Source organism: Sciurus vulgaris, assembly GCF_902686455.1.
Source record: "Sciurus vulgaris genome assembly, chromosome: 4".
NCBI lineage: Eukaryota > Metazoa > Chordata > Mammalia > Rodentia > Sciuridae > Sciurus > Sciurus vulgaris.
Genome location: NC_136464.1, coordinates 88,801,694 through 88,823,211, shown reverse-complemented (window position 1 = coordinate 88,823,211; position 21,518 = coordinate 88,801,694). Strand labels below are relative to the sequence as shown.

The window sequence follows — 21,518 nt, the reverse complement described above, 5'->3', positions numbered from 1 at the left end:
AGCACACAAAGCTGGGCTTGGGAGAGGATGGCAGAGAGCATCTACCCTGAGGAAATTTCCCAATGGGCTAAGTCTGTGACTTCTCAGCTTGGTGTTTTGGTTCTGTGATCACTTACCATTAGAGAGCTTTAAAGACCCCACTTGTTCCTCATCAAGGGAATGCTACATTCTCTTGACAGGAAACCCACATGAAGACTGGACTATGGAATGTAGCAAGTGTGTTTCTGTTGGGGCTTCTCAAATGAAACCATTTCAGGTTGACCCATGATATCACTGGGAGGGTTCTGCTAAATGACCAGCCAAAGAGAAAAGGTCAGGTCTCCTCTCAGTAGTTTTGCTTTCAAGCATTCATCGCTGTTAAAGTCATGAAAATGTGGACATACTATTTCTGCTCATGTCAGGAGGCTCATGTACAGAAAAATACATAACTTTCCTTGCTTTCTTTTGTAACTGCTTCCCAAATCTAAAAGTGCAGTCATATATCCTGTCCTGGAGGATCCAGAGGACCCCCTTCACAGACCCCCAGCTGTACCTGCAAGGAAAAGTGATCACTCACTCCTCACCCCCAATCCCACCATCTTGGTATTTTTGTTCTCACATGCATTTATCACAGTGTTACCTGCCTCTGACTATGTGTCTGTCAACTCAGAACTTGGGACTCAGCAGAAGCAGGGAGCACATGCTTTTTGTCTCCATTTCCCACCGTACCTGACCCACAGTGAGCAGAGTTTGTGGAGTGAGCAAAGGTAGTCGTCATCATGGATGCTTGTGAATTTATGCACATTGAAATGATGCTGCTTTTACTTGAGGGGTGAAGAGAGTGGAACAGAGCTATGTTCCCAAGAATGGACCACTAGCTGTGTTGTTCTGAAGACAGATACCCCAAGTCTGCACACTAGAAGTCCTCTAATGACTTTGCTAGGACTCACGCCACAGTTTTGTATTTCAGTTGTCCTGGGTGCCATGCATAGGAATGCGGTCTCCCTATCTGCAGAAAATTGTCAAGGATGCTGCTCTAATTTTGAAGATAGGCCCTATAGCACCCACCTTAGCCTGTCAAATCCTATTTTGGAGTTAATTTCCCATGCCACCTGCTTCCAGAAACCTCTCCAATCCCCTCAGGGCAATGGAGGCTTCTTTCCTCCTGTAGTTTGAGATTCTGGCCTGCACCTACTTTGCAGGTTGAGCCCATCTGGTCCCCAGAGAAGGCCTCAGAAGGGAACACTTGCTGCATCCCCCTGAGCACCAACATGTCTCTCAGAGTCCCAAGATCTTACCTTTAGGAACTCCAGTTCAGCATCCTCTCCCCATGGTGCAGAACAGAGTCGGTGCATCTCTGAGACTTCAACTTGGACCTGGACAGCAGTCATTCTCTCTATCAGGCTTGCTGGGATGTAATCTTCAACTCGAAAATACGTCTTACTTTCTGTTGGCTGAAAATAGGATGCAGAAGAAAGAAGCATAACCAAGATGTCTTCTGTGGGACTATGAGCAGAAAAAAAATGTGTCTGTAGACACAAACCCTTTAGGGCCCCATGACAAGGATGCTTCTTTGAGGTGCCCACTGAGAACATCATCTGCTAGCATATTAGAAATGGGGCCAAACCATATGATATGAATAGAAAGGAGAAAAGAGTCATCCATTTAGATGTATTTTTTGTATGCCAGGTCGTCTTTAGAACTCAGTAGACTAGCAATCTAATTACAATAAATTTGCAAAAGAGGCAGTATTACTGCCATTGCCAAGATCCATGAGGAAGGAAATCATTTCATTGATGCAAGGTCACACTATTGTAAGCGAGGCGAGGCTGGAAGGTCAGGGTCACCCACTACCTGATACTGAGTTCTATGAACACAGACTTGGACAGAGAGAAGAATGCTGAAGTTCATGTAGGAGTGGTCTCAGGGTGCTCTGTAAAAAATGAAGGCAGCTTCTCTGATAAGTGAATGATGATACATAATGGAAGGGAGGGGATAAGGGAAGAATGGAGGATGGATGGATTGTGTAGAGGGAAATGAGATGTGAGGAGGGGTGGGGGAAGGAAAGATAATAGAATGAGACAAACATCATACCCTATGTTCATGTATGATTACATGAATGGTGTGACTCTACTTTGTGTACAACCACAGAAATGAAATTTGAACCCCATTTGTGTACAAAGAATCAAAAAATTTAAAAAAAGAAAAAAAAGAATGAAGATGGCAGGATTGGGCAGAGAGAGAAACTGACCCTGCTTTTGTGTTTGTGAATCAACTTTCTATGGTCTCAGGATAATTTTCTCAGTACCCTTGAGAAAACCATTGCCCCCAGCTTTGAATGCAATTACATACAAAGAAAACAGCTGGGAACTGGAAGAATCTGGTCTTCCCTAGGCAGAGTGTAGGTGAATTTGTCGGACAAGGGGACCTAAATGGAACAATATACGTATGCTACATCTTACACTTTAGCTGTGCTACCACCTTACGGTGGTGGGCTGAGAGTCCTCCAGTGGTACTGGCCCATGCAGGTTCCAGGTTCTTTGAGTGCAGACACTCAAAGGGAGAGAAATTGCTCAGCAATCTCATGCATTAAAAAGTGTTTTAGGTTGCTATTAGAATGGCCAAATCCACAACACTGACAATACTCAATGCTGGTAGGGATATGGAGTAACAGGAGATCCAAAAGGAATGCAAAATAGAGTAGCCACTTCGGAAGAGAATTTAACAGTTTCCTCCAAAACTGAACATACTCTAGTCATAGGATCCAGTAACCATGTCCTCTGGAATTTACCTGAAAGATCTGAAAACCTATGTCCCCAGAAAAACCTGTACAGGGGACTGGGGATGTGGCTCAGCAGTGGAGTGCTTGCCTAGCATTCATGAGGACCTGAGTTTGATCCCCAGCAACAAAATCCAAAAGCAAAAGCAAAAACTTGCACATGGATGTTTATAGCAACTTTATTCATAAATGCCAAAATTTGAAAGCAAAGGCTATCCTTCAGTGGGTGGGTAGATAAATAAACTGTGGTAAATCCAGACAATGAAATATTTTTCAAGCTAAACAGAAATGAGCTATGAAGACATGAAGAGACATGGGGGAATTTAAATGCATATAATGAAGTGAAAGAAACCCATCTGAAAAGGCTACATGCTGTGTGATTCCAATTGTATTACATTCTTCTATGAAGACAGTAGAAGATCAGTGGTTGTCAGGGTTTAGGTAGAAGAAGGGATGAACCTAGAGCTCAAAGGATTTTTATGGCAATGAAACTACTCTACATGATACTATGATGGCAGATATACAGCTTTATACATTTGTCAAAACTTGTAAAATGTACCACACCAAAAGTGAACCCAAGACTATGGGTAATAGCATTTAGTTAAGGTAGGCTCATTGGGTTATGAAATGTGCATTCTGGTGCATAAGATTTGTAGTGTTTATAAAGGGATAGTGTGTGTGTGTGTGTGTGTGTGTGTGTGTGTGTGTAGGGGCTAAGGGATATAGGAAATCTCTATACTGTTCACTCAATTCTTCCATGAACATAAAACTGCTCTGGTGTGGTTTGGGTCTTAAATGTCCCCAAAGGCCCATACGCTAAAGGCTTAGTCATCAGCCTGTAGTGCTTTTGAGAGTAGGTAAAACCCTTAAGAGGTAGGGCCTAGTGAAAGAAAGTTAGGTCACTGGGGTGGGGGTTGTCTTTGAAAGAGATATTGGGACCCCAGCTCCTTCCTCTCTATCTCTCTTTTTGTTTCCCAGTCTCCAGCTGGTGAGCAGCTTTGATCCACCACAGGCCTCTAACCATGATGTTCTACTTCACCATGGGCCCAAAGTAATGGGATCAAGAAACCATGGACTGAAACCTTTGAAACCTTAATATGAAATAAATCTTTCCTTCTTGTAAGTTGATTATCTCAGTTATTTTGTTACAGTGATGGAAAGCTGACTAACACATGCTCTAAAAAAATAATGTCTATTAAGCTGGTTGTGTTGGTGCGGGTCTATAATCCCAGTGACTTGCAGAGAATGATCAGTGGCTGAGGAGAATGATCACAAGTTCAAGGGCAGCTTTGGCAATTTAGTGAGACCCTGTTTCAAAATAAAAAAATAGAAAGGGCTGGAGATGTATCTCAGCTCAGTGGTAAAGCTGTGTTCAATTTCCAGTACCAGAGTAAATAAATAGTCTATTAAGACACTTGGGGGTTAAAAGAAAAAAAAAAAAGCCTTTAGAATCTTTAACCCAGCATCTCATTGCAAGAATATATGTAAAAGAAGAAGTCTATGTGGAACTAAAAAGGCTCCAGGCACAAGTACATTCATTACTATTTCATTTATAAAAGAAAGATCAGAAGCAATTCAAATGATAATAATGGTAATTATCACTTACATGGCAGTATCAGGTGAATCCCCAAGAGTAAGAGAATGGACAAGTGAAGGCAGACCCAGCCCTGTGGACTCATAAGACGCACAGCCACTATAAATGATCATCAGGAAGGCCATAGAAGACATATACCATGAAGTAAGAAAGCATACTACAAATTGAATGTGGCAATCTTTACAACTGTATAAAAATCCCTGCATGTGATCAAGGCTGGAAGAGAATATGCCCAGAGGAAGGTTGTTCTGCCATGATGATGTGATTAAGGAGATTTATTTTTGTACTAAATTGCCTTTGTCTTCCTTTTTAAAATGCAAATGTAATCATGTTACTTCCCTGCTTAAAATTCTTCAGGGGCTCCCAATCTTTCACAACAGTGTCTTGCTAATCTTTTTTTTTTTTTTTCCTCAGCACCAGAACCACTCATCAAACAAAATATAAGCCCTTAGGAGGGCACACTAATTCCCCCTGATGTGACACATGTTACATAACCAGCCTGATGGCTACCTAATCTCAGTCCATGGTGAAAAACCTAAAGCTTCCTGGGTACACTGGCCTCCTCCAGCTCACTCAATGACACAAAGAAGGGATTTCCCCTCCCTGATGCCTTTGAAGTTCCCACTACAGCTTCTGGTGCTTAGTGTAGCAAAGTTCTAGAAGTGTGTCCTGGTTGGGTTCTCACTGGCTTACCTAACTTCATAGAGCCACAGTTTTCTCAATTGAAAATGCAAATAACCTAGCTTTTCAGGGTTAATTAAGGATTAGGTGGTGCTAAGCATGAAGCAGGCAGTCCATAAATTAGAACTAAGCAAGTAAATGTATAAATGAATTAGGTTTGTGTATCCTATTGCCTTCATACACACACAAAAAAAGGTAAAAGGTCTGCATTGGGAGCCACATGGTGGGCATCAGAGAACATCTCAGAAATACTTTGGACCCTAGTGGCACCCAGAAATGTTGAGACTTGGCAGGATTTGGGGGTGGGGAGTCATAAGTGGAGAATGAGATCAGATGGAAGCAGAAGGAAAGTGGGGTCAAACAGAAACTGGATAGGCACAGGAGATCACCAGAATGAGGCATCATAATGGTTAATTTTGTGTGTCAACTTGAATGGGCAATAGGATGCCCAGATATTTGGTCAAATTTTAGTTATGTTCATTAGGGTTCTTTTGGATAAGATTGACATCTACATTAGCAGAATAAATAAAACAGATCACCCTCATTAATGTGGCAGGTGTCTTAGCCCATTTGTGCTATCATAACAACATACCACAGACTGAGTAATTTACAGAAAAACAGAAATTTATTTATCACAGTTCTGGATCCTGAGAAGACATCAGCACTTGTGTCTAGGGAGGGCTGCTAAATACTCTGCTTCCAAGATGGAGGCTTGCTGCTGCATCCTCACATGGAGGAAGACAGAAGGAAAATGGGAAGGGCCTAAGTTAGTTTGTGCCAACCCTTTCTTAAGGCACTAATCCTTTCATGAACCCTTGTGACTTGTTCACTCCTCAAAAAAGTCCCACTTAATGCTATCAAAATGGGAAGTAAGTTCCAATCTGAACTTTGGAGGGAACACATTCAAACCATAATAGTAGGATTCAAGCAATCTGTTAAAGGCCTAAATAAAACAAAAAGACAGACCCTTCTATAAATAAGAAGGAACTACTCTCTTCCTTACTGTCTTCAAGCTGGGATGCAAGTTTTCTGCCTGTGGGCTCAGACTGGAAATACACCATCTGCCCTCCTGGGTCTTCAGCTTGCCAACTGCAGAACTGGGGACTGGTCAGCCTCCATAACTACATGAACCTATTCCTTATAATAAAGCAGCTCTAGGTAGAAGGATGGATGGATGGATGGATGGATAGACAGACAGACAGAGATATCCTATTGGTTCTATTTCTCTAGAGAACACAGGCATATATAGTAATACAGAGCCAGGACTGGGCCTCTAGGACCCTGGGGAAATTTTGCCATTGGAAAGATTCTAAACCTGAGTAAGTGTTATTCAAGCTCCCAGGTGCCCTCAGTGGGCCTGCCCTGCAGTGTCTCTAAGCATTATAGTTAGACTCAGGTTTCACATCATAAGTCTGAAACCATAGACTGATGGTTTACTGTTGTGTAATTTTATATTAAAGCATTCCTAATTCTGGGGAAAGGGAAGGAAAGCTTGCCAACAGAAATTGCTATGTGCCAGACACTATATATGCATTATTATTATTTTCCATTCTACAAATGAAAAAGTCAAGGCTCAGAGATGCCCAAAGTTATGTAGCTACTAACTACTAATAGTCAGGCTTTGAACCCCATTCTGTCCAACTCCAGGACTTCAGGATCACTCCTCTTGACCTTAGAGTCTGCTAAGGATAGACTACATTGCCCCTGGAAAATACCCTGTCCTGTCCAATCTAGCCACATGCATGAGTGATCTAGAGCCTACAGTAAAGACAGTTGGAAGATTCACAGGGGCACCAATAACTCAGAGCACCCTCCTCCCAAGGGTCCCAAATGTAGCAACACAAAGGCATAAAGGGCTGGCCCAAGCCACCCGAGTCTTAGGGCTGAGGACAGAAAGGAGCTCCAGGGTAGATATTGACAGGGCTGGAGGAAGGAGAGTGAGGAAGCCAGGCTAGCTCTGGGAACTGCCTTCCTGGGTCAGTTTGGTGTCAGTAGCAGAAATAAAGTCCCAGTCCTCTTGGACTCAGGACTTAGGAGAATGGGGATAGGAATGGGAATTGCACTACAAGTCCCTGGCAAGCAAACTGCTGACTTTTCTGATGGATGGTCTATCTATAGTGCCATCCAGTCCAGTAGCCTGAACTCAGTTCATTTTCCACTCAGACCAACAGCTCTCGGGCATATTCCCTGTGTTTCGGGTACCACTTTGATTCTGAGGAAATGAATAGAACAAAACAAACAAAACCCCTCAGGCATATTTGATTCGAACAGGAGTATGTTAATTGACTTTTCATTGTAGTGACAAAATACATGAGATAATCAACTTTTTAGGAGGAAAGTTTCATTTTGGCTCAGTTTCATGGTCACTTGGCCCTGTTGCATTGGTTTGTGGTAGCACTGTACAACATGGAGGGAATGTATGGAAGAGAAAGCGTGTTCACCTTATGGCAGCCAGGAAACTAAGACAGAGGAAGAGGTGGGGCCAGGATTCCAATACTCCCTCCAAGAGCAAAACCCAGGGACCTAATTTCATTCCACTAGCCCACCTCTTCAGGGTTCTTAAGCATCACAAAAGGATCACAGATTGGAGACCAAGTCTTTACACATGGGCCTCAAGGATTTTCAAGATCCAAATTATAGCAAGGAGAATGAAAATAAAACTGATAAATGGATTTATCATGCCAGGTGATTATAAATACTATGAAGAAACATACAGCAGTGTGAGAGAATGCAGAGGGACTTTGGAGACTACAGAACTTGGTAACAACTTCCAAAAATGTTCTGGGAATTGTTGCAAGGCAACTGGTACAGTCAGAGAAGTGTTGTTCAAACCATAGTCTACAAACCATTTGAGAGCCATGAAATCAGTTGGCAGGCTCTTAACCAGCATTTTTTTAACTAGAATAGAAGAAGAAATATCAATGTGCATCACATGTAGAAAGGGTACAACTTATTTCCTGAAAATTTTGCTTCAGTTTTGTGTATGTTTGTGTGTGTATGTGTGTGTGTGTGTGTGTGTGTGTGTGTGTGTGTGTGTGTGTTAGTGTTGGTTATAATGGACATCATTTTTTAAATTATGGGTCATGGCACAAAACATTTGAAGCCACAGTTCTCAAAAACAATTTTTAACTGTTGAGCTGTCTTTGATCTTTAACCTATCACTGAGATGAGGCAGGCAAGTTGTGACTAAGTTAACTCCTGGTTTCTCCAGTCCATGCACATTTGAGGATTGAAAACAGAGTTTTGTGAAGTCATCCACATACAATGGTGACTACAGCTCATAACAGAGAACACAAACTGGGCAGCTTGAACAACGGAAAGTTATTTTCTCCATTCTGGAGGCCAAAAGTCCAAGATCAAAGTGTTAGCATATTTGTTTTGTTTTGTTTTATTTTCTAAGTTCTTTCTCCTTGGCTTGCAGATAGCCACCTGCTGTGTCCTCTGTGTCCTCACCTGGCCTTTCCTCCTCTGTGCACTCATCCCTGGTCCTCTTGGTGTGTCCAAATGTTCTCTTCTATAAGAACTCTGGTCAGAATGGTTTAGGACCCACGCTAATAGCCCCATTTCAACTTCATTGCTGTGTGAGTGTGTGTGTGTGTGTGTGTGTGTGTGTGTGTGTGTGTGTGTATTACTGGGGACTGAACCTAGGGGCATTCTACCACTGAACTACATCCCTAGTCCATTTTATTTAAATCTGGCCTCAAACATGTGATCCTCCTACCTCAGTCGCTCAAGTTGCTGGGATTATAGGCTTGAGCCACTGCATCTGGATCATCATGTATTTAAAGCTCCTGTCTCCAAATACAGTCACAGTCTAAGGTACTAGAGATTATGGCTCCATATATAAGTTTTGAAGGACACAATTAATTCCATAACGCAAGAACAGATAGAATTTTGACTAAGCATGGCTCCTTCACTCACCAGGAATATAGCATTGCTAACCATTGAGTGCCAAAAGGTAATAGACATTTATTTTTGGCCATGCATAACTGCTTTCTTTCTTTCTAGAAATGCATAACTATCATCCCTACTTCTCAGTCTATGCACTTTGTGTAGTGTGAACTCCAACCCTGGCTTCTAGGGCAGCCATGAGATTCAAGTCCAGAAAATCGGAGTATGGCATCTCCCTGTACAATTGATTAAGCATGAACACTTGACTCAATCAGAACTAATGCAGTGAGCCCAGGATTTCCATGGCATTTTTTAAGAGAGCCCCTCCCCTTTTTGTGCTAGGCTGGAGGATGGAAGCGGGAAGCCACTGAAGGCAAACCTGACAGAGGAGATGCACCCCAGAGATGCAAGAAGTCTAAGTCCTGACAACATCATTTGAGTTCCTGGAGCCCAGAAGCCCTAAATATGCTAAGCACTCCAGCCCTGGAGGCTGAGGAGACAGAAGAGGGTCCATGTAAGTTTTATAGGGCTGAAAGCTTGTAGCAGGGGATAGGTTAGGGAAGGACCTGGACCTTTTAACTCTGCAAACCAATAAAAAGAGTGACATGTTTTATTCAAGACAATCTGAATTTGATTGTCACTTGCAAATCAAGAGAGCACTGACTAATCAGCACTGGTTAAGGGTATAGGGGAGATGGTAAAAAGGCCCAGAGGGTAGAGGGAAGGATTCAGTCTACTCATGGGGCAGGAAAGCTGTGCATTTGAGGCCAGCTAGGAAGAGGGTTAAGACTGTGATAAATATGCAGACGCTAGTGGGAAAGCATACAAGGCCCATGCATGTACCAGTTCTTGGGATCAAGAATTTAAAACGTCTTTTTGAGAATTTCTGGGGCAGAAATGTGGGGGTATTAAACCTTTTTATTTCTTTCTTTTGCGCTCTGGACTCCTCCTTCAACAGCCTCATGTTGAAGAGCATCTTTCTCCAAGTTGAACATTCCCCAGTGATACCCAATTATTGTCACATAACAGGTGAGCATCCTGTGAGATAAAGTCCAGCAGCTGTTATGGTTTGGATTGCAGATGGCCCCCAAGGCCCATATACTAAAGTCTTGGTCACCAATGTGTGGCACTATCAGGAGGTGGTAGAAACTTTAGGAGATGGGGCCTAGTGGAAGGAAGTTAGGTCATTGCAGGCATGTCCTTGAAGGTGATATTCGAATGCTGGCCCCTTCCTGTCTCTCTCTTTGCTTCGTGGCCAGCAGGAAATGAAAGATCTGCTCTGCCACACACTTGCTATTATGTACTCTGCTGCCACAAGCCCAAAGCAATAGGGTCAAGAGACTCTGGACTGAAACCATGAGCCAAAATAAACCTTTCCTCCTATAAGTTTATCATCTTGGCTATTTTGTGACAGTGATAGAAAGCTGGCTAAGCTGGGCACAGTGGCACATGCCTGTAATCCCAGCAGCTCAGGAGGCTGAAGCAGGAGGATCATGAGTTCAAAACCAGCCTCAGCAAAAGTGAGAAAGAAAGGAAGGAAGGAAGGAAGGAAGGAAGGAAGGAAGGAAGGAAGGAAGGAAGGAAGGAAGGAAGGAAGGAAGGAAGGAAGGAAGGAAGGAAGGAAGGAAGGAAGGAAGAAAGGAAGAAAGGAAGAAAGAAAGGAAGAAGGAAGGAAGACTGGCTAAATGCCAGGGAACAGACCAGTGGGAACTTAACATCCTTTGCTCTTCTCTGTTCCTATTAATGCATTTGGAGATGGATCCATCATTTGGACCTTACATTAAGTGACCTGCTGGATCACTTGCTAGTTCCCTGTTGAGGTCTGTGGTTAAGCCTATTCCATTTTAAACATAGATGAGGTGCATCATGAACTGAAAGCTATACTATACTTCTCTCTGTAAAAGTTTACTTTGTTGGTCTCCCCTTCCTGCCTGGCATCCCTATTTTAAATCCTACTTAGGTAAACACATATATTATCATCATCCCTCCCTAGTTTCAGGCATCTGCAAATTTGAGAAACCAGTCTCCTCTATTAAACTTCCTCTAATAGAGGATCATTACAAGCAAGTTCAATCAACGAAGCTTAAACAATTTTGCTTCACCAACAGGATTTGGCAAAGACTTGGGCCAACAAGATTTGATCCACTCTTTGAGAGAGAATATATCCCAGCAAAATCAGTACTGGCATTACAGTAAGACATACCTGTACTCAAATTAGACTTTAACATTACTAGCCACATGAACCACAGATTGTTCTAGAAAATGTAAGTGATGATACCAACCTTGCAAAGTTGCTATAAGAGTTAGGTGAGTTAACAGTAGGTCAGTGGCAAGGTCAGTGTGATCTCTTATTAAGGTTGGTAATTATTACTGATGATGATAATAGAAACTCAATAAATACATAAATTATTGCTTTTAGGAGTGTTATGGTTTTGATGTGTTCTAAATGTCCCCTAAGGGTCACTTTGTAATAAAAAGCTTGGTCTCTAGAGTGGTGTTATCCAGATGTGGTAGAACATTTGGGAGGTGGGACCTAGTGGGAGGTCCTACAGTTATTAGGGTAATTCCCTTAGAGGCATCATGGACTCTCTCTCTTTCTCTCTCCCTCCCCCACCTCCACCCCATTTTATCTTTCTCTCTTTCTTCCTGTTTTGTGATATAAGCTCTTTGACACATGTACTCCTTCATGATGGGCTACCACTCACCAACCTCACCAGAGACCAAACCAATAAGGTGACCCAATCTTGGACTCTGAATTTACAAAGCTGTGAACTAAATAAACCCTTTGTCTTTATAAGTTGGCTGTTTTAGTTATTTCATTGTAGTAATGCACAGTTGACTAAGACAAGGAGGGAACTATCAGACTCGAACTACATTTCAGTGCATAAACTTGATTTGTTTATCTATGTATACCCCAGAGCCTAAGAAACAACACTCATTGAATGCATGTTGAATGGACATATGGGTGAAGTTAATGGTTGGATGGATGGATGCAATTGACCCCAATCTCAGTGGTAGATAATAATAATACTTCCCAAAAGCAGAGTCTCCACATTCCTACAGTCCTACCCATCCCATTATAGTTTCCCCAGTGACCTCACCCAAAGGTTCTAAGTGTCCACTCTTACCTCCTTAGGGTAACTGCCAAACTCAGCCTGCAAGGCAAGGACCCCCAGCTGTAGCAGCGTCTCATCATTGCAGTACAGCCTCTCCTCAAGGATGTCTTTACGAAGCTGCAGATAAAACTGATGCCTTGTCAGGCCGTCCCTAGCAAAGAAATGCAGAAATAAAGAGGGTGGAATGCTGAGAGGTCAGAACACTACACCAGAGGGCTTCTCAGTCTGAGAGATGGAGAAAGAAGGAAAGACAGGGTATAATCCAATAGGACCCAGAGGACAAGCCAGGAAGACCAGTGTGGTCTCCTTCACCCACACCATGATCCCTTCCCCTGGTGAGGGTTTCTCTGTGCCAAGCACTTCACACACACCCAAGGAAATGTTTGTTGCTGTGGTTGGAGAAAGAAAACTGATATTCAGTTAGGTAGTGTTTCCATAATCAAAGGAATAAAGAAATTACCACCTCCAACTCCAAACCCATCTCCCTCTCCACCAAGCCTCATTCCTAGGCCATTGAATTGTGTGTAGAGGGAGAAAGAAGCATGTTTGGGGTTTGGGGAGAGAGGCCTTGAGTAGCCTATGTTTGAAACACAAAGAAAAGTTTTCATTTTGACTGGAGCCTCACTCAAAATCTGATTGTCCCTCTCATTTTATCATGTTAGAGTCAAATCAAGAGAAGACTAACCACCATAGATGTCATTTATATGTAATTTATGGTCCCAAAGCACTTGCCTACCTATTATCTATAATGCCAGGGGATGGGCATAAACTCCTTAAGGAGCCAAGGAACAAGTTGCAGCACTCACTGTAGCAGCCCACAGTGGCTGACAAAGAACTTAATCCTCAGAAAGAGTGTGAAGGTGTCCATGGAGGTCTTCAGGAGCTGCTCTCTCCAGCCTTCAGGGGCTATTTTGCACAATCTTGTTTCATTGTCCAGGAAAAAGAACTCTTTACCTAAGATGGAAATAGAATTGGGAGGGAGAAGCAGTAGGGTAGGCCCCACCTCTCAGATTCACAGCCCTGAATAAGGAAGTCAGATGTGAGCTGTTAGTGTAGGGAGAGCAGGACTGAAGTCCCCCCATACCTGGTATCAGGGAACTTTTGTTGGAACCAATAGGGACTGAGACCAAGAGATAAAGAAGAAAGGATGAAGGAAGAAAAACTCAATACCAAGAGAAGAAACCATATTCACTGGTTCTGCATCCACAAGTTCAACTGACCACAAATCAAAAATGTTTATTTTGATTTTACATGTACTGTACATGTACAGACTTTTTTGTCATTTAGGGAACCTAGTAATGCAGTACAACATCTGTTTAGACAGCATTTACATTACACTCACTTTTATAAATAATCTAGTGGTGATTTAAAATATGTAGGAAGATGTGTGTAGGTTAAGTACAAAATAAGGGGCTTGAGAGTCTGAAGATTTGGATGTCTGAGAGAATCCTGGAACTCATTCCCTAAGGATACCTAGGGACAATATTTTTGTTAGAGAGATGTCCCTTAATATCTGTTTTCCAGCTATCATCTTATAGAAATAATATTACAAAACAATAGAGTATTATTAAGTTTCTGCCATGTCAGGTGGACCATCTTCCCTAGTCACAGGCATCTTATGAACTATTTGTTTGTGTCCTTCTAGAATTCATCTGTTGAAATCCTAACCCCCAAAGTGAGACCTTAAGGAAGCAATTAAGTTTATAAGAGTTCTTGAGTTTGGGGCCCCATGATGGGATTAGCATTAGCATCCTTATAAGAATGGGGAGATACACTAGAGTGTTCCCTTCTCTCTCTCTCTCTCTCTCTCTCTCTCTCTCTCTCTCTCTCTCTCTCTCTCTCTCTCTCTCTCTCTCTCTCTCTCTCTCTCTCTCTTTCTCTCCCCTGCCCCATGTAAAATCTCAGTGAAAAGGATACAATCTACAAGCCAGGAAGTGGGTCCTCACCAGGAACCAAATCAACTGGCACCCTGATCTTGAACTTGTCAACCTCTAGAACTGGAGAAATAAATGCCTGTTGTTGAAGCCACCTGGTCTATAGTATTTTTTATAGCAACCCAAACTGACTATGACAGGATGCAAGTAGACTTATATTTGTCCTTTGACTTTAAAAACTTTAGACTTTAATTCCTGCTGAGTTTGTCCTCTAACTCTTCTGAAAGGGAGTTTGGATCAGCCCAGTCAATGAAGGCAATACGCCTACCCCTCTGCTGTCTTCACAGGTGAACCCCACCCTCTCTGGGTGCTCCTAGCCATTCCCTGGGGACCACTACGGGTCAGTACCCACCCTGTACTGCCATATACCCAAACAGTTCCCTCTTCTCTATTCTACACCCTCTGAGCCCAGGGTTCACTATAGCAGCTTGCCTGGGGCATGGGGGGGTGGGATCCTGCTCAGAGTTAGAAGGCAGAGTTTTTAAATGGGTACCCAGCCCAGTCTTTTTCCTAAGGGCATGTATGTGATGGAGATTGGGGCAGCTGTCTTGGTAGTTCTAGTGGCCATCCCCACTCAATGTCCAGTCCTCCACCCTTGCTGCTAAATCTGACTCTCCACATCAGACTCACCCTTCTCTTAGGGTCAGTTTTCCTCCAGGGATGGATGAGTTCCCAGTACAGTCTATTTGACAAACTCTCCCAAGATGGTCATATCAAATCCCAGAGGTAGCCATTTTCCTGTGATTTGCCCATGAGGCTCCATACTAAGCTGTACTGGGAACTGTCCACTTGGGAAGGGCTCAGGGGTGACCACCTGATTGAAAGGGGCAAGTAGAAGATACACCCTGAGGGTCCATTCATAGAGTTTTTATTTAGATCATGTTATAAATCAATACAAATGCATTGCCTACTGAAGATGCTTTTATTCTTACTTTGCAAGAGTGAGCATCCATTGATATGAACACATCAAAGCATATTATGATAGTTCTTTTTATTTGTACAAGGGCTCTTGGGAAGGGCTGATGAGAGCTACAGGGGGGTGAGGCCACTCCTGCCAGCACCACTGTAACACAATGAATAATCACAAGCTTGTCCTATTGAGGCAGAACAGAGGGATATTGAGATTATTACACTTAAGCAGTGTGGGCTGGAATCAGCATTTAACCTGAAGGTCCATAAAATATCAACTCAACCTCCTTCCACTAACCAGTCACAGAGTGGGTAAAGAATTCAACTGCAGCAAAGGAATATTTTCAGTAAAAAAAAAAAAAAAAAAGAAAAAAAAAAAGAAAAAGAAAAGTCCCTTAATGGAAGGGCAAATAGAAAAAAGAACCCTTCCCTCACTAATATCTTTGAATGGATTCTTAACTTAGTCTCCTGGGGGCAAGGTACTTAGTCCTGTTTGATAAGATAGAAATGTTTTCAACATTTGCTTGTCTAACTTGCATGCAGAGATTGATCATCCAGACCTGGCAAGCCACACGCACCTACAGTACCCTACACTCATTATTTCCTGACAGTCTGCACACACTTGACATATTTTACACACACACACACACACACTTGAAGCCATCCCCATGCTAACCAATGTCTAGGAGCTCAGCTATCCAGATGCCTGGGTTCCCAGGGGCTCCCCAAGAGACACCCACCTTTCAGGTAAGCCAAGCCAAAGTAGGTGACCTCCCCAAGATTGATGAAGGACATGACAGCATTGAAGACAGCTCCTGCTGTGGACTCAATGTCACATTTCACCTCCAGACACTGCCCACTCAGCAAGACCACACAGAGGTCCCTGAGAGCCAAGTAGGATTTCCCTTTTTTGGTCTGAAAACAATAATAGTATCAACTGTCACAATAACCATGAAACATTACCTTTAACCTGTGTTTGTTACTTGCACATTTTACATACATCATCTCACTTAATCATTAAATAACCCTAAGGCATGACTTGATTCCTATTTAGCAGAAGAGAAATGGAGGCTCATCTGAGATGGTAAGAGACTTGTGCAGAGTTGCACAGTTAGCAAGAGACAGAACCTAGATTCAGATCTGAGCTCTCTGCCAGGCTCTGCAGGGGTCAGGAAGACCAGAAAGCAGGTCTGCCCCATGTCTTTCCCCTGTAGAAATCCTTGGGCTCTGGTTGCCCTCAGGACTCACCAGAGAATCACACACCCCTCCAGGTATCCATCAACCTGACATTGTCCCCCCAGGGTCCTGCTGAGCACAGGTTAATGAAATAAACTGCAGAGAGAATTTGGACAAGTGCAGATTCAATGAGAAATGGGGTTGGAGCAAGGGGATTCAATGTATCAGCAGAGCTGCAGATACATACCAGAGTCTGCCTTCTGCTTTGTCTGCATCTTTGGATTATTGCCAGGTTCATCTGCTACCACAGCCGGGTCCTAATCACCAGCACCCAGGCACAACCTCCCAGGCAGCTCAGTATGGCCACTCTGCCTGACTTTGCACATACACTGCATATGGGGTTGGGAGTAGCAGAATGCTCTTCCCCTCACCACAAATTCCTACAACTCTGCCATTTCAGGCTCAGAACTCCTCCTTCTCTGTGTCCTTCTCCAAGAGCTGGGGCTGAGGATCCACACACCCCCACTCCACTCCTGTCTCAAAGCCTAGCTCAGGGCCTACTCACTCCTCCCCTGGGAAGTCTTCCTTAAAGGACAGCTAACAGACTGGTTTGTGGTGTTAGTGCTATATGGACCATGCCCGCAGTCACACCCTGATCTGCAGGACTCTACAGGGGGCCATGTTCATGTTAGGTGCCCTGAGACTGGGAAGGGTCACCACTTGCATTTGCCTTCTGCCTGGACTGTTCTTCCCTAAAAGCCCTCTTGCTTCTCTCCCCTCTCTCTCTTCATTCCTGTCTCTGCTCACTGGTGCCTCCTCAGAGCCACTTCTCCATGTAAAAGGGCACTTCTCTCCCTCCTCCCCACCCCACCATCTCCCACCCTCTTCCATCCTTATTGGTCTTTTCCTTTTTCTGTTGTTTTGTTTTGTTTTGTTTTGTTAAACACAAATCACTACCTGGCATTCTTTTATGTGTATGCATATATTTGCCTATCTTTGCCTCCCTCTGCTAGAATGTAAGCTCCACATTAAAAGGACTTTGTTTTCCACAGCGTAGATGGGGCCTAGAGTAGAGTCTGGCATACGCTAGATGCTTCTCACAAATACTCTGGCTAAATGAGGACATGAAGGCTGAATTGAGGACCAGCAGAACTGAGCTCAAAACCATAGGAGGTTCCTCTCAAAGGGGAAAGGAAGGTGCTGAAGGACAAGGGGCTGCAATGCCACTAGCATGGCTCTGGAGGAAGTCTGGAGGACTCTGAGCACTACCAAGACAACAACATGTGAGACCCGTCAGAATGCAGTCAGTTCCCAGGCTTGCCTGGCTGGGCCATTCTCTCCCCACCTCCCCGCTGCCCCGTGTAAACCAGTAATTACCACAACTGATCCAGGCAGATGTAGGGTCACGGGGGCCTCTCCAGCCAGTAGTAGGAACTCCGGCCTGGAAAACTGGAGAGAATATTCAGAGTCACTTACAGTGGAGAAGAGAAGATGGGTTCCAGGTTTGAGGTCTGGATTTCCCCTATAGGATTACCTTCCCCTGCCTCCCCCAACCCTTTGACCCCAAGCCCCAAGGAAATAGGTTTCGGCAGTATGGGGTTGACTTGTGCTGAAGACCCTGCTGGGCTGGCCACCTCAAAGCAGAGTCTTTTAGGCAGGGATAGGATATTGATGATGTTCTGGGTCTTAAGTTGGATATAGGGATGTTTACATCATTAAATCTTCATAATTCACATAATATTACATAAAATATCATTTGTATTAAATGCATAAAGCACATTTATATATTATGTGCAATAAAACAATGTTTTATTTTTATTGGTTTTTTTTAGTTATACATGATGAATATACCACAGTGAATCTCACCATTGAGTACATCCACAAGAAATTAATTTAAAAAAATAACTGTGGGTAAATGGCAGAAAGATCAATAGAGGGAAGGGAATAGGGGTTGGGGAAAGGGAAGGGGAAGGAGAGGTACTGGGGTCTGAACTAAAATAATTTTTTAATAAAACAAAACTACCTTGGTTTTTAGATTGGGGCATAAATTTTCCAGTCTGAATGTTGAATGAACAGGGTGCATAAGCATCTCTCATTCTCAGTTTCATAATACTTCATGTTTGTATCACACTTGTGACTGAGAGATGCTTTAATCCTCTTTAGATTTATGCACCATCCTTTTGGGTGCATGTTCTCAACCCATTTTACAGAGGAGGAAATTGAGGCTCCATGAGTCTAATTAGCTGGTGGAGTCATAATCCAGCAAGTGGCAGGGTTGAGTGGCACTTCTAACATGTCCCCTAGAGTACTCAACAGTATTCCTGTCTCAAAAGGTCTAAATTCCAACCATGGATTTGTCTGTGTCCTGAAAAGTTCTCAGTGGATGTGCCTTCAGTGACTGATTAGAAAGAAAAGCTTAAAAAGTAGCAAGGCATTTCTGCTAGTGCCTTACACAACAGTGGTTGCAAACTTCTGGTATCTTCAAGGCCTCCAGGAACCCCTCTTTGACACCACCTCCTCTGCACCTGTGAAGGCCAGAGAATGGCCTTGGAGGAATGGAGAATATCAGGTGGGGCATGTGGGCCACACAAGAGGAGGGATATCCGGAGGCTATTTGCTCTGCTCATCTCTAATTTGTTAAGAGGCTTTAAGAAAATCTCCCTGTGACAGACAGACAAATGCCTTCTAAGGACATCTGGGTCTGATGTTCCAAAGGGCCCCAGACAGTAAGACAGAAGGCCAGGGGAAGACAACCTCATCACTGAATAGCCTACCCAGAAGGGGCTCTTCATAGCTCCAGGAAGCAGTGATATCATGGTAAATGTAGCTTTGCATGGTCATAAAATAAGTTTTGCAGCTAATGGCAGTATCATATAGTATCTTAAAAAAGGTGTGCCTATTCTAAACACTGGTGGTATAGAGTGACTGCCTTTGCCAAAATCAGGGACTCTTTATTTCAGGTTTGCAAATGCTCCATCAATAACTAAAACTAGGATAAAGCTTGGCATCTCTGCCTTCACTTTATATCTCTTTTTTATTACCTTAAACTTTGGGTCAACTCCCTGCTCAGCTCTGCATGCAGGTATGTTAATCATTTAAGGAGTATTCATATAAAAATTACTAAAACAAGATTTGCTAGCCTTAAACTTACCTAACCTATCTCATTCCTCTTTAGGACTGAGGCAAGATGTATAGCATCCTGCTTAAAACCCTTGGAATGTTGCCTAAAAGTCTTTAGTCATTGTTGTACACCTGCCAGGACCTGAGGGAGGCAGGCATATCACCCCATGATAAGATTCCTCTCTTAAGCAAGAGCAATCATCTCATGGGAACTTTGCTGCTCCCTCCCAGGCTCACAGATCTGATGAACAAAAACCTAAGCAACAAGTGGAATTTTTCCCCTCAAGTGATAAAGATTTCTCTGGAGCCACCTTGCAGAACCAAAGCTGAGAGAATAATTAGCCAGACCACAGTTTGCCCATGACTGTTAAATTATGCATACCTCTTGCTCCCTGCCTCAATTCTTCTCTGCCTCAATTCTTCCCTGCCTCAATTCTTCCCTGCCTCAATTCTTCCTTGTCTCAATTATTCCCAAAGCTCCTGTCAGTACCCTGAAGACAGAGCTAAGAAGCTGGATCTCACTTTGCCTTCCCAATATGGCCATATTGATTACAGTTCTTTCCCTGCTTTTCATCATTACCTTTTCTGTTTGATTTTGGGACTGAGTGGCCAGTCCTAGTTTGTTGGGACCCCTGCAGTCAGACCTAGGACTCTGGTAACAAAAGTGGCTATGGCTGGCCCCAGAGCTAATTCCAGAAGACCCCTTTGGCCAGAAGTACACTTCTGGCCCATCCCTGATCTTACCTACCAATGCAGATGTGACAACCTCACCCCTCAACAGAGTTCAGCCTGCCTAGGAGGAGTCCACAGAGATGGGATACACCCCAAATTCATCTCTCCTGTTAGCCTGATTTCCAAGACTTGGTCAAGTGGGCCTGGCTACTCTTTGGCCTCAACTCCTCATATGTCCCCTCAGCATATTACTCTTTAAAAACCAGAAGGGAGACTTTCTCCTCCCTTGATAAGCAACCCCTCTTCGGTACCAGATCTGTGCCTCTGCATTTCTTCTGTCCAGAAGGCCTGTGACAAGTGCATTCTGCCTTGTCAGCACTCTTAAAAAATGCCATACTTCACTACAGCCATATACACCAGTGGTTGCTGAGAGGCAAACCTGGCATCTTCAACTGATATCCTACACAACATCTATTGTAATATCTGGCCCAGTGAGGTCACTTAATAAATACCTATGCCCTAAACTGGAAATTTCAGGTTTATGTTAGTTGTGTTAGTTCAGTTTTGTGAATCCTGTTCTAGAAGACCCTGCCTATTTTCAGCCTGTCTCTGTGTCACAACCACTTGCTCAAACCCACCAGGGATGTATCTAGCCCTCTTTTGCTCACCTTTCTCTTTCTTTGCAGGAAATTCCTTTGAGAAGGAGCTGCAGGCTGTGAACATCCTGCTTCGGCCAAGAGCACAGACCCAGAGTTGAGCCTCTGGCTCTCCTGCTGGTCATGGGGAAATGTACCTGCAAGAGTGCTGGCAGGTTTGAGAAGGGATGAGTATTTGACAGAATAATACTTCCATGAAAGCCACCATGTGCAGGGGCTTAGTTGGGAAGAATATACCCACTATTTAACATCATCTTCATCCCATGCCTACAGGGGAAACCAAGGATGGCAGAAGTCAAGGCTGCATAGTCTTGGAATGGGGAGGGGCTTGAGCTACAAGACCACAATTTTCTTCTCCCCCCACTCCAGGTCCCTGCCTATGTTCCTGGGCATCACAATCCCACATCCCCAATAACCCCTAATCAGATCATAAGATCCCAGGGATTGTGAATTTTTTCCTTCAAATTTTATATATTGTTCAAAATATCTTGACAATAACCATAGTTATACGGATTAAGTTGGTATAGTGTATTCTTTGTTATCAAAAATACTCATGTAGCTTTGGGATTTTTAATTGGTTAATATTCATGATATGTGGAAAAGCATGATACTACGATCTCAATCACACAAAATGGGATATTGTATATGTATACACATGACCTGGAGGGACACGTCCAACTAAACTGCTTGTGACTGGATGTCTTTGTTCTTTGGTTCTGTTTTTATTTTTCCTGTAATGCACACATTAGCTTTTAAAAAATAAATGCTATTTTAAAAATAAAACAAAATAAACATAGTTATATAACTGCTTAATGATGTTTTGGATGACAGCAGACTGCATATACAACTGTGGTCCCATAATTTTAATATGGAGTTAAAATTTTCCTATTACTTAGTGAAACCAAAGCCATCTGCATGGTAGCACACCACTTTGTGTATTTGTGGTGATGCTGGTATAAACAAATTTGCTGTGCTGCCAGTTATACAATTATATACAGTATCATTATTATA

The 21,518-nt window shown here is 43.1% G+C and overlaps 1 protein-coding gene across 8 annotated transcripts in view; it reads right to left on the bottom strand.

The window, feature by feature from the left end:
• Positions 1 to 21,518, bottom strand: part of FRMPD2 (FERM and PDZ domain containing 2) — a gene marked incomplete at its 5' end in the record, with an annotated part of 157,434 nt that overhangs the window by 80,497 nt on the left and 55,419 nt on the right. For 7 of the 8 annotated variants that reach the window (XM_079135851.1, XM_079135857.1, XM_079135852.1 and 4 more), the window contains 6 exons: positions 1,278 to 1,433; positions 12,053 to 12,191; positions 12,847 to 12,994; positions 15,624 to 15,798; positions 17,437 to 17,508; positions 20,520 to 20,655. In XM_079135851.1, the coding sequence (XP_078991977.1) occupies positions 1,278 to 1,433; positions 12,053 to 12,191; positions 12,847 to 12,994; positions 15,624 to 15,798; positions 17,437 to 17,508; positions 20,520 to 20,655 (826 nt within the window). The remainder of the gene's footprint in view (positions 1 to 1,277; positions 1,434 to 12,052; positions 12,192 to 12,846; positions 12,995 to 15,623; positions 15,799 to 17,436; positions 17,509 to 20,519; positions 20,656 to 21,518) is intronic. The other variant, XM_079135858.1, reaches the window with a different exon arrangement.